The sequence below is a fragment of the Octopus sinensis genome, linkage group LG14, assembly GCF_006345805.1.
Source record: "Octopus sinensis linkage group LG14, ASM634580v1, whole genome shotgun sequence".
Classification (NCBI taxonomy): domain Eukaryota; kingdom Metazoa; phylum Mollusca; class Cephalopoda; order Octopoda; family Octopodidae; genus Octopus; species Octopus sinensis.
Genome location: NC_043010.1, coordinates 47,581,576 through 47,595,596, shown reverse-complemented (window position 1 = coordinate 47,595,596; position 14,021 = coordinate 47,581,576). Strand labels below are relative to the sequence as shown.

The 14,021-nt window shown below is 38.7% G+C and overlaps 1 protein-coding gene across 3 annotated transcripts in view; it reads right to left on the bottom strand.

Annotated features, from left to right (window-relative positions):
* Positions 1 to 14,021, bottom strand: part of LOC115219266 — a 132,696-nt gene that overhangs the window by 65,509 nt on the left and 53,166 nt on the right. For 2 of the 3 annotated variants that reach the window (XM_029789421.2, XM_036508998.1), the window contains exons 2-4: positions 5,911 to 6,308; positions 2,474 to 2,569; positions 755 to 857 (exon numbers count right to left, since the gene is read on the bottom strand). In XM_029789421.2, coding sequence (XP_029645281.1) covers positions 755 to 857; positions 2,474 to 2,569; positions 5,911 to 6,308 — 597 coding nt within the window. Of the gene's footprint in view, positions 1 to 754; positions 858 to 2,473; positions 2,585 to 5,910; positions 6,309 to 14,021 lie in introns of those variants that run through there. The other variant, XM_036508999.1, reaches the window with a different exon arrangement.

Genomic DNA, 14,021 nt, shown 5'->3' with positions numbered 1-14,021 from the left:
ACAAACACAGACACAGACATTTTGCCGCTTATATATATAGAGATATTAGATATATATTAGAATATAAGATATATTCTTATATATATCTTAAATTCTTGGCTTCATGTTTTATGGCCCAATCCTTCTTCTCCCCAGAAAACAGCTTGGAATTATCTTACAGCCTATGTTTTCTCTGCAGATGTCAACTTATAGATGTCCAAACTAAATATCACATATAGGGATCAAACCAGTCTGGGAGGACCTGCAAAGATCATGTCAACTCCTAACTAAGCCATCATCATAATCATCATTACCTCCACCACCACCACTACCACCACCACAACCACCACTACCACTGCCACGAAAATAATAATAAAAATAATAATTGTTTCAAATTTTGGCTTACAGCCAGCAATTTTAAGGGAAGGTCAATTACATAGACCCCAATGCTTAACTGGTATTTATTTTAATCAGCCTCAAAAGGATGAAAGGCAAAGTAGACCTCAATGACATTTGAACTCAGAACATAAACTAGAAGAAATACCACTAAGCATTGTATCTAGTGTGGTAACAATCCTGCCAGCTAGCTGCCTTAATAATAATAATAATAATAATAATAATAATAATGATGATGATGATGATGGTGGCGGTGGTGGTGGTGATGATGATGATGATGATGAAGCCGCTGCCGCCAACGACAATAACAACAACAACAACAACAATAACAATAACAACAACAATAATAATAAAAATAACAATGTCCAAAGTTACTTACCATAGACTTGCTCTGAAACTTGGATAATTTCAATAACAACATCATGACCATCTGTTAAAACTTTTCTAGATTGTTCCTTTATGTCCTTGTATCTCTTATGAATCTGTAAAATGGTTCAACATACCCAACTATTTGTTAGTTTAAAATGGTAGACAACATTTATACTATAATAAAGAAAACTACTATTTAATTTATTCTCAATATGTAACTTTTACTAAAAGAAAGCAATTATTAAAGTTTCTTCTGCATATTTTTCAAAATGTTGGCATAGTTTCTCTGTGTATGAAAAATAAAGAAATATTAAAAAAAATAAAGAAATATTCTCTGTGTATGAAACCTCCAAGTTTATACACTTATTATTATCAACTTCAAATAGGTTGGCAAGTTGGCAAAATCATTAGCACACTGGACAAAATGCATCGCAGCATTTTTTTCTAGCTTTACGTTCAGAGTTCAAATCTCACCAAGGTCAACTTTGTCTTTTCTCCTTTCAGAGTGGATAAAATAAGAACCAGTCAAGCACTGGGGTCAGTGCAATTGACTAAACCACCACCACAATTTCAGGCCCCTTGTGCCCTAAAGCAGAAAGAATTATTATCTTATCAACTTCATTTTAAATAAGAAGAAACACACAGACAGATGTACACACAAAGGCTTACAAATACAGAAGATCATGAATAGCTAAGTGGATAAGGTAACTAACTGGTATCCAATTGTGAGATCAGCAGTTCATATGAGGCCATTGGCACTGCATTATGTCTATGCCCAGAAAACTTAATTTTCAAATAGCACAGAACATCTAGCTGTCAGTGGGTAACATGGGACAGGCATGAGGTCATTGCAGTAAGCCGTGAAAGCCAGGTCATTACAGTGCATTGTAATAAGTTACTTGTCTTGGAGAGGCTAGATATGTTACATACCGTAAATCCTCAAGTATAATCTGCATTTTTTTCCCCAAAATTTAAAGGTCAAAATCCCTAGTGCATACTATATACGAGGTTAAAAAATGAAGATTATTTTCTAAGCAATGTCCGAGTCTCTATTTGCTGTCTGGCTATGTTTATTCAGATGCATTTTGTGATGTCAGGTGCGAAAATACCATAAGCTAAGCCTGAAAGCAATGAAGTCATAAAAGAATCATCCATAACTTGCAGTAAGCAACATTTATTAAATGTTATTACTGTTATTTCTTTATTTTCTGCTAACAAAATGCACAAAAAAGCAACATGTTTGCATTATGTTATATACACAATAATAATAAAGGATGTTACCATATACATTTTTACAAACCAAGGATGTTATATAGACCTCCTTGACTCAAGTTAGAGAAGGGGTGCATATTATACACAAGGTTTAGGTTTTTCAGAGGTACAGCCTCCTAAAAATCCCCTGCGTATTATACTCGAGGATTTACGGTAACTCCGGTGGGAGATTTGTTCTGACCTATTTAATGAAACCTAGAGATAAGCACAATGCCAAGTGGATCTTGTGATTCAGAAAAGGATTAGATTTAGATTTACACAAGACTTGCACACATGCATACACATAGCATAAACACACACACACACATACATGCACAAATATACACATGTACAAGCCCCCCCACACACACACATGCATACCCACAAACATATACATACACACACATAAATACACACATGCATGAGCCACACACCCACACGCACACAGAGTAACACCCAAAGGTTAAAATACACTTACCTGCATGTAGGAATGCAGAATCTTCCGTATGGTTTCACCAACTCCATTGCGTAAGATATTGTAAAGTTGTTTAATCTTCCCGATTAACTTCTCACGCTACAACACAACAGGCTGTCAGAGTTAATAGGTAAAATATGCAAATTAGGAAGCATTATGCAAATTAGACAATATTAATGTCTAACATAGAGAAAAAGGGCCTGATGTTCATATGGACAGAAACATATGTTATAAGGAAGGCGGAGTTATGAAATGAAATGAGCAACAGGGTTGATGGGTCAACAGTATAACAAACAGTAATAAAGCCAAGGCTTCATATCTTGTCACCTCCATTGTCATTTTCCTTCTTAATTTTTTTTTTGTTTCTTTACATGGCATAGGAGTGGCTGTACGGTAAGTAGCTTGCTTACAAACTATATGGTTCCGGGTTCAGTCCCACTGCGAGGCACCTTGCATAAGTGTCTTCTACTATAGCCTTGGGCCAACCAAAGCTTTGTGAGTGGATTTGGTAGACAGAAAAGAATCGTTAGCATGCCGGGTGAAATGCTTAGCGGTATTTCGTCTGCCACGACATTCTGAGTTCAAATTCCACCGAGGTCGACTTTGCCTTTCATCCTTTCGGGGTCGATGAATGAAGTACCAGTTACGCACTGGCGTCGATATAATTGACTTAATCCGTTTGTTCCCTCTGTGTTTAGCCCCTTGTGGGTAGTAAAGAAAAGGAAACTGAAAGAAGCCCGTTGTATGTATATATGTATGTGTGTGTGTATATGTTTGTGTTTGTTCCCACAACATCGCTTGACAACTGATGCTGGCATGTTTACGTCCCTGTAACTTAGCGGTTCGGCAAAAGAGACCGGTAGAATAAGTACTAGACTTACAAAGAATAAGTCCTGGGGGTCGATGTGCTCGACTAAAGGTGGTGCTCGAGCAAGGCCACAGTCAAATGACTGAAACAAGTAAAAGAATATGGGTCATTTAGCTTAATGGTACAGTGAGCTAAACCAGAATTTGAGAGGTATGGGTTTTGATTCTCTAAGGTGGTGAGCTGCCAGAATCATTGGCAGGCTAGGCAAAATGCTTAGTAGTATCTTATCTGTCTTTAAGTTCTGAGTTCAAATTCAGCCGAGGTCGACTTTGCCTTTCTTCCTTTACGTGGTCAATAAAATAAATACCAGTTGAGTGCTGGGGTTGATGTTATCAACTTACCCGCCTCCTTTGAAATTTCTGGCCTTAAAGGTAAGCGGTAAATAGATAACACACAGAGATTATCCACATGAAAAGAATAGTTTAGTTGGCGGAATTCTGGTTAAAGCATCCGATATAAATAAACTCTCATAACTTTTTTATCTTTTTGGAATTTTAAGGAAATTTATGCAAATTTGTGTTCTACACACAGGAATTCATATGATTTTGAAAAACAAAATTAAAAAAAATCCTTTTTATACCCCTACCCCAAATAAATCCTAAAATTTCTCTTTTTCAAAAATTTTCTTTATACTCACCCTTGCCCCCATAAATCCTGAAATCTCCACTGTTTATTGAATTTTGGTTTTTAAATCAGAGTTTAAAATATGGGCAGTCTGAATTTTTAGCTTAAATCCCAGCAATGGACCATTAAATGTGTTCATGGGGAGAAAAATATAGAAAAACATCAATACATATCAAGGTGATATGGAGATGAGGAAGGTATCCTCATCCTTTCGGGGTCAATAAATTAAGTACCAGTTCCGCACTGGGGTCGATATAATCGACTCGATACCTATGTCTGTCCTTGTTTTTCCCCTCTATGTTTAGCCCCTTGTGGGTAATAAAGAAATAGGTATCCTCATGGTCGTGAGATGTGCTAAAAATAACAGTTAAATCACACTTAAATTACAAAATTGTATAAATTCCCAAGTGTAAAACACAAATGTACAAAAATTTTCTGAAAATTCCAAAAATAAAAAAGTTATGAGAAGGTTACATGGGGTGCTTAAACCAGAATTCCACCGTTAAGTCAATGTCAACATAGTTAACATAGTTATCATAATTATGCAGGAAGCATTAAGAAGAAAACAAAAAGTAAATATGAGGGAGGACAGAATAGCCAAAGATTAGAAGCATTTAAAAAAATGTTGAAACTGAATCTCATAAATATATATACATGAATGGGTGCTGAAAATTTCCTGGCTTTGGGTAAAAGAAAATTCAGGATGATCAGTTAATTGTGAGCAATAATAAATCTCTGAACGAGGTATAAACAGTAACTGCACGACAATGTGAGGTGTACTTGCCATCTCAATATGGCTAACCACTAAGGGTGGGTGTTACTGTAGCTTGTAGCCCCAGGAGAACATCGTCTCCAGCTGGCTTTAGGCACACTTTCTGTGCCCTTATGGTATTTGCAAAGGGAGGTCATCCTTCCCTCGTCAACCTAAGTGATACTCACTGACTGCAGTTTCTAGGTATTGACCTGTCATCATCGTACGACAATCGCTGGTTTTCGACGAAAGGGTCCCAATGCAAATACTTATATCGTTTTTCTAGTAACTGTCGTCACCGATCTCGAAAAACTGTATCAGTGACGAAAAGTTACTGGAAAAACGATATAAGTATTTGCATTGGGACCCCTTTCATCGAAAACCGGTGATTGTCGTACGCTGATGACAGGTCAATACCTAGAAACTGCAGTCCGTGCGTATCACTTAGGTTGACGAGGGAAGGATGAACTCCCTTTGCAAATACCATAAGGGCACAGAAAGTGTGCCTAAAGCCAGCTGGAGACGATGTTCTCCTGGGGCTACAAGCTACAGTAACACCCACCCTTAGTGGTTAGCCATATTGAGATGGCAAGTATACCTCACAGTTAATTGTGATTTTATTGAATATATTTTCCTCTCAGATTCACACACTTATTGCAATGGTCCTTTGGGTTTTCTAAGCCCTGTAATAGAACTTGGAAGGTTGGGCCTCCAGCCAGGCTTTTCGCGATACACTTAAAAGCTGGGAACTTTTCAGCACCCTTTCATATAAGAGAGGACATAAGACAGAATAAGCAAAAGCAGACTGTGGAATGTGATACAGCCCCTGACCTTCCCAGATCCTGTCAAACTGTCCAACCCATGCCAACATGGAAAATGATGATGATGATGATGATGATGATGATGGTGAGAAGAAGAAGAAGAAGAAAAGAAGAAGAAGAAGAAGAAGAAGAAGAAAAGAAGAAGAAGAGAAGAAGAAGAAGAAGAAGAAGAAGAAGAAGAAAGAAGAAGAAGAGAGAAGAGAAGAAGAAGAAAAGAAGAAGAAGAAGAAGAAGAAGAAGAAGAAGAAGAAGAGAAGAAGAAGAAGAAGAAGAAGAAGAAGAAGAAGAAGAAGAAGAAGAAGAAGAAGAAGAAGAAGAAGAAGAAGAAGAAGAAGAAGACGACGACGACGTGCAGCACAAATAAGAAAGCACATACCAGAGCTAACACAAACTTTGGTACAGTCCAGTATTTTCTAGGCAATTTTGTTTCCAAGTTGGAAGGAGGATTTAAATCTGCACTTCCAGTACATTTTTCATTTTTTACTTCAATTGTTGCAGCACCTGTCTGACATTGTTTTCTTCTTGAAGTATCATTAACTGACGAGCTTCCTTTCTGGTTATTTTTATTATCATTTTTATTTCTATCTTTGTTTTGTTTCCTCTTTCTGTATTTTTTTCTTTTTCTTTTTGCCTTTCTAGTATATTTCTCTATTCGTTTGTAAGGTTGTCTTTCTCCCCAATTTTTTGAATCTGTATCAATGATTTTTATGTAGATATCGTCTTTTTGTATGATTGAGAGGCAACTATATTCATTAATGAAGGGATCACAGTCATCTGAAATTAAAAGAATAGAAAAATAGAAAGACAGAAGATTTGAATAAGGGTTATTTGGTGGGGCTAACACTATTGATGTTCTGTTTGAGAAGAACAATGCTTGAAAGATGGTGGTGATAGTGATGGTGGGTACTTAACAAAGTTCTACTGCATGTCACCTTGGGCCTTGGACAATTGTCCCAACGGAACCCCTGTGAGTGGATTTAGTACACATCAATTGAAAGAAGCCCATTGTGTACATACGGGGTGCGATGGGTAAATTGTCACCATTTTATATTTTTAATTTTGCGCATGGACATTGTTTATTTTTTATTTTGTCAGCTACACAGTATAGTAGGATCAATTGGGCACCATCTGTGAGAAAAACAGCACCATGACACAATTCACTCTGCCAGAAATTTGGAAATGACATGCTGCACTGCTTGGCATTTGTGCCAGAAGCTCCAATACGAACATTTCAGAGTGTTTGGGTGTCAATCTGAGGACAGGGCAATCTGAGGACAGTGCAGAGGATTCAGAAAGAGTTGGATGAGTTTAATGGTAAATACAAAAGTACAGCAGCTCAGAAAACTCACTCTGATCATTCTGATAAGAAAAGAACTCTTGAATTTGTTGGTGAGATTCAGGCCACAATTGACAATGATCCCTCCAAGTCAATCAGGTCTATCGCCAGGGACATGGGAGTGTCTGACTTTCTTATCAGGCATGAAGACATTCAGTATTCCTCATACAAGATGAGAAAAGGCCAATTTTTATCCCAAGTCAGCAAGGACAAGAGGAAAGATCACACTATTAAGCTTTTGAACAAACTCAAATATCTCCTCCAACCCAACTTGATTTGGTTTTGCCATGTACGCAAAACATGTACCAAGAGTGATAAAAATCAAACATCCAGTTGACATTTTGGTGTTTGGAGCGATCACTAGTGATGGCAATGTTATGCCTCCATTCATCTTCCCACATGGCCTCAGACTCAACATGGATGCCTGCAGGAGGTAGTGCTGCCCTGGGTCAAGAGGGTGGCTGCTGGAAACCCTATGTCTGACAACAGGACTCTGCACTATGCCACACAAGCAGGATACCCCTGTCATGACTGTCAGACAATTTCTGTGGCCACATCACCCCTAACATCTGGCCACCTAACTCCCCAGATTGCAACTGCCTTGATTATTACGTATGGGGTACAGTTGAGTGAGAGACCAACAAAACTCCTTGCAACACCAAAGATGAATTGAAGGTAGGGATTATGGCAGCATTTACCAACTTAAATGAGGAGACTGTCCAGAAGAGTTGCAAAACACTAAAATAACACCAGAAACAACAAATCAACCCCATAATTGGACACAGAATGCGAAGATGATCCCTAAAAGTCAAAAGACAATGCTTCAGTTTCACAAAGGTATACCTATTGGTGCAGCAGAAGGCTGTTGAAAACAAGCAATAATACTGTAAAACTAGAAAATCTGAAAATGTACCAAGAGCCTGCTTGCTTGCTTGCTTTGGGGTAACATCCCAGTAGATCAAAGGTCCATCAGAAACAAAATGTGAAATGACTTCACAAGACTGAAGTTTCATGAAACTGAAAGTTACCAAAGATTTTACAAAAGTTAAACAAGCAAAAGAAGAACCAGTAGAAAGCTTTGGAAAAGTTTCTATGATTATTTTTAGGTCAGGAAATAAAATGGTGAGATCTTAAAAACAAGTATTTTTAGTGTGATACTAGGAGACTAATGTTTTGGGTATCATGGAGAAAATTCATTATATAACAAATGAATACAGAGGGAATGTATGAAAGATTAACATTAGCCTCTTGATCCAGAGCTAGTGTGCATTTCTAAAATTTGGTCTGGTATTCGTGGAATTTCAGAATATATGTTCAATCTTGTGGTTAGATAATTACTAAAATTGTTGATGTGGGAACATGTCCTTGATAATTCAGTAGTGTATTTATAAAGAACAATTCAGGAGTGTATTTATAAAGAACAATATAAATTTAGTTATTGATATAGGCAAACCTTTGGTCTATGGCCACACAGACTCCCAGCGGTCAATATCGACTCCTTTGCAAATCTCTGGATCAATGATGACTTCATTGACATTGTGCTTGTCAGGGAATATTTATGGGAGATAACAGAGGTAGTTTCCAATTATGTTTCTTTGTGTATCTTTTGTAGATACTATCTTTCTTATCCATTGGATACAGATAAATCTATATCTGCCTGTGCTCTTTGAATGCAGAGTAGGTGCAGGCATGGCTGTGTGATTAGAAGCTTGCTTCCCAACCACATGGTTCTGGGTTTGGTCCCACTGTGTGGCACTTTGGGCAAGTGTCTCATATTGGACCAACCAAAATCTTGTAAGTGGATTTGGTAGACAGAAACTGGAAGAAGCTTATTTAGTGTATGTGTATATATATATATATAAATATATATATATATATGTGTGTGTGTGTGTGTGTGTGTGTGTGTCTATATATGTGTGTATATATATATATATATATATATATATATATATATATATATATAAATATGTATGTGTGCGTATATATATATATATATATTATATATATATATATATACATATAACACACACACACGTATATATGCATGTGTCTTTGTGTCTGTATTTGTTCTGCACTGCCACATGACAACCAGTGTTGGTGTGTTTACATCCCTGTAACATTAGTAATTCAGCAAGAGACACCAATAGAATAAGAACCAGGCTTTAAAAAAATAAGTACTGGGGTCAATTTATTTGACTAAAAATTTTCCAAGAAGGTGCCCCAGCATGTCTGCAGTCTAGTGACTGAAGGAAGTAAACGATAAAAGATAAGAGATAAAGCCAGAAAGAAAAAAATACCACAAGGTATTACCATCCAATGCTCCAGCCAGTTTGCTGCCTGGATCTGGAGCATAATCATGTAATATTGAAGAAGTACACCTAGTCAAATATTGAAATTGTGGGTATGGTTAAAAGACTAGGCACAGATATGGCCATGGGGTTAAGATGCAAGGGGTAGGTGTGGCTGTGTTAAGAAGCTTGCTTGTGTGGCACCTTGGGTAGGTGAGTGTCTTCTACGACAGCCCTGGGCTGACCAAAGCCATGTGGGTGGATTTATTAAACTGAAAGAAGCCCATTGTATATATATCTATATGTGTGTGTGTGTGTGTTTTTCTGTCTGTGTTTGTTCCTAAACACTGCTTGCCAACTGGTGTCGGTTTGTTTATGCCCCTGTTACTTAGCAGTTCAGCAAAAAGTGATTGATAGAATAAGTACCAAGCTTAAAAAAAAAAACAAAGAAAAATACTGGGGTCCATTTGTTCAACAAACCCTTCAAGGCAGTGCCCCGGCTGAAACAAGTATACATGCTTTCTTTTTATGCTCTTAGTGGTTTCATTCATTGTGCATACATTGAGTTAAAGGCAGACTTATTGAGCTTTACATACATACACACACACAGCTTGTTGACTGATCAAGATGTTTCTTCCTACTGGACAGTAAAACAACCCAAAATTGAAGAGGGGGGAAATCTATTTAGACAGCACTAAACTAACCCTACTGCCTGTCTTCGTTGTCATAACAGACATGCAAACACTCATGATGAACGAGCCTTCTCTTAACCTCTGTCTATCTATCTATCTGTGTCTATCTTCCTACCTACACACCTACTTACCTATCTATTTAGCTATCTACTAGCTACTACCTATTTATCTATCTAACTATCTATTTATCTTTCTATCTACCTAGTTATTTATCTATCTTTCTACCTACCTATTTATCTATCTACCTACCTATCTATTTATCTTCCTACCTACCTACCTTTCTACCTTTCTACTTACCTACCTGCCTACCTACCTACCTATCTTCCTACCTACATACCTATCTATCTATCTGTCTGTCTATCTATCTTCCTACCTACACGCCCACCTACCTATCTATTTAGCTATCTACTAGCTACTACCTATTTATCTATCTATCTACCTACCATCTATCTTCCTACCTACCTACCTGTCTGTCTGTCTATCTATCGATCTACCTACCTACCTACCTGTCTGTCTATCTATCGATCTACCTACCTACCTACCTGTCTATCTATCAATCTATCTATCTATCATCTATCTATCTATCTATCTATCTATCTATCTATCTATCTATCTATCTATCTATCTACCTACCTACATACATACATATATACGTATCTGTCTGTCTGTCTGTCTATCTATCTATCTATCTTCTATCTATCTATCTATCTATCTATCTATCTATCTATCTATCTATCTATCTATCTATCTATCTATCTATCTATCTATCTATCTATCTATCTACCTACCTACATACATACATATATACGTATCTCTGTCTGTCTGTCTATCTATCTGTCTATCTATCTATCTATCTATCTATCTATCTCTCTATCTATCATCTATCTATCTATCTATCTACTACCTACCTACCTACCTACATACATATATACGTATCTGTCTGTCTATCTATCTATCTATCTATCTAGCTAGCTAGCTATTAACACGCCCCTCCATACACACACATACACCTTTCTTTTCTAATTCCTCTTCTATCCTTCCTTTTTCTTCAAACCCCTCGTTATTCTCAAAGAAAACCCCCAACAGGTTTACGGGACACGGCCACCATATTTACAACAGAGGGAGGGAAGGAATGGAGGGCGTGCCAAGATCAAAGCTGCCGTATGTTTCCTGTCAGGTATAATAATTCAAACACACGTACACATGAACACATTATACGAGACACAGCCACACATTACACATTACACACATACACACACTCACATACACGCGCGAGATTCGTAACATGTCACCGACTTGAATCATCCGATACGTGGTCTCTAACAAGATTAGTCTACGTTACTTGGGTTTAATGTTTACCTTTCTTCACCATAACCTACACCACCAACTATAACCAAAATCAGCAGCACCACCAGTCATAACACTACGATAACCACTACCACTATCAACGAGACAGCCAATGTGGGTTAATCTAATGTGGTCGCTTGATCTGCTAAAAACAGCAACCAAATTTCCCTTAAATCATAACCCTACCATAACAGTTCCCCGCCAAGTAATTTTTTTAATAATTGCTCTTTTAAATTTTGTTTTAGAATTCCACGTGAGTGGGTTCGATAAGTTATCGATGATTCCATGAAGGGGTGAGAGATATAAAAAGTTTGCCATCACCTGACCCAGATTATTATAGTTATCGCCGTCGCCAAACTTTTGGGCCTGGGGATACTTCAGAATATTCAGGGTGGGCACTAATTTGTATAGCAGCAAGATTTTTGTAAACTGTATTTTCCATATCTGAAGGTGCATCATTGAATATTGAGGGGGCAGTGCCATCCAGTGCACCCCCTTAGCGATGGGCAGTATTTTCTAAATGTAGGGGTGCACCATTGAATAGTGAGAGGGTAGTGCCGTCTAGTGCAACCCCTTAACGATGGACATGTTAGTCAGTCTTCAAGAAAAGTATAGCAGGAAGATTTTTGTAAACTGTATTTTCTAAATCTGAGGGTGTTTCATTGAATAGTGAGGGTGTTGTGCCATCAAGTGCCATCCAGTGCCACTACCCGCTCCCACCAACCTTAGCGACGGGCATATTATTTCGTTTAGTTGCGGTCCACAGTAAGCCAGAAGATTCCCGATTATCTGAAAGAAAAATAACTAAAGGTCCTTACGCAAATACACCTGTGGGAAGATTAACTTAGATGATGATGATGATGATGATGATGATAATACCCTATCGTCTTAAAAAGGGGAGAAAACATTGGATCCTAATGTAATTTTACATAATCCTAAAACAGCGGGAAGATAACAATTTGAACGCTTCTCATCAAAGAGCGATCAATCTTTCCTCGGAGCCAAATAACAGACACAAGGGAACAAGGCGTCTTTACGTTATCGCCAAACTTAAAAATAGCCGTTAAATTTTCCTTAAAATCACTATCTTTGATCCTCGTTTACTTCAGTCATTGGACAACGGCCATGCTGGGGCACAGCTTCGAGGGATTTGGTCCAGGCACGAACAACCTTTTTCGAGAAGCGGGCTGCAATTTGCCCATCAACAAATCTACCCCAGTATTTATTTTTAAGCCTGACACTTATTCTATCGGTCTTTTTTGTCGAACCGCTAAGTTACAGGGACATAAACCAAACTAAAATCGATTGTCAAGCGGTCATGGGTACAAGCACAAAGACATACACATAGATACATGATGGATGTCTACTCGTGACCGAAGAGACCATCACTGACCATTAAGAACATTGGGCACTCATACAAATTTATATTTTACACTTGTGGAGTCCAGATCTTGAAAAAAAAACACGTCCGCAAACACTGCAGGCCAAGCTTCCCCCATTCACTGCACTGGGGAAGCCTTTTCGATTTTTTCTCTTAAATTCCGTATGAAAAATGCGTTTTTCTGAAAATACCCATTCTCACTTTTACTTGTTTCCTCCACTGGTGACAAGCTTTACCTTCCCAAATGACCTCCCATATTTCACAAGCTTTCAACGAGGATTATTATACACAATCTTTAAATTGTAGTCTTGGTTTTCGCTGAGGCATTTTCCACAAACAATTTTGCCATAGAGCTTCTGTTTAGGGATCCTCCGATCATTCATCCGAAAGAGGTGTCCAGCCCAACGTAAACGGTGCTTGTGTACCATCGCCTCAATGCACAGTGCGTCAGCTTCTCTTAAGACGTGTGTGTTTGGAGTCCACAAGAACCAGCCAACCTTCAGAATGTGTCTCGCATATCTCTGGTGGAGGCGTTCAAGACCCTTACATGATGCCTGAAAAGGGTCCGAGCGACGTCAGAAGACACGCACGGTACAAGGCAACTTTTATGGTGGGGAACAACTACAAAAGCGCGCGCTTACACACACACACACACACACACACACACACACACACACACACACACACACATACACGCGCGCAACCAGCGGTTTTTCTTTCAGTTTCTGTTTACTCCTGGGTTATTGTAGGCAACACTTGCCCAGTGTGCCACGCAGTAGGACTGTACCCATGATCATATGGTTGGAAAGCAAATTTCTTAACCACACAACCACACCTACGTCTGAAATAAATAAACTGAGATAGTCATGGCTCAGTCAGGGTCCACGAAAACGGAGGTAAACTACAGCAGCAATAACTAATGCATCACCACTAACGCTACATACCTCCACCACCAGGGCTGGCTGAAGGTACCGGCAACTCGGGCAGTCGCCCGGGGCGCCATACGCTAGGGGGCGCCAAGGAGAGCGAGACAAAGACAAGGAAATTTCCACGACCGTCAGCTTCTACACGCCGAACTTCAGCTTGCCCGGGGCACAATCAACCCCAGGACCGGCCCTGACCACCACCATAATATCCACTAACAGCACTACTATCACCACTAACCATTAAATGTACAATGCTACCATCACTAGGGCGGCGAGCTGGCAGAAACGTTAGCACGCCGGGCGAATCGCTTACGGGTATTTCGTCTGCGTTACGTTGTGAGTTCAAATTCCGCCGAGGTCGACTTTGCCTTTCATCCTTTCGGGGTCGATAAATTAAGTACCAGTTACGCACTGGGGTCGATGTAATCGACTTAATACCTATGTCTGTCCTTCTTTGTCCCCTCTGTGTTTAGCCCCTTGTGGGTAATAAAGAAATAGGTATTTCGTCTGCTGTTAC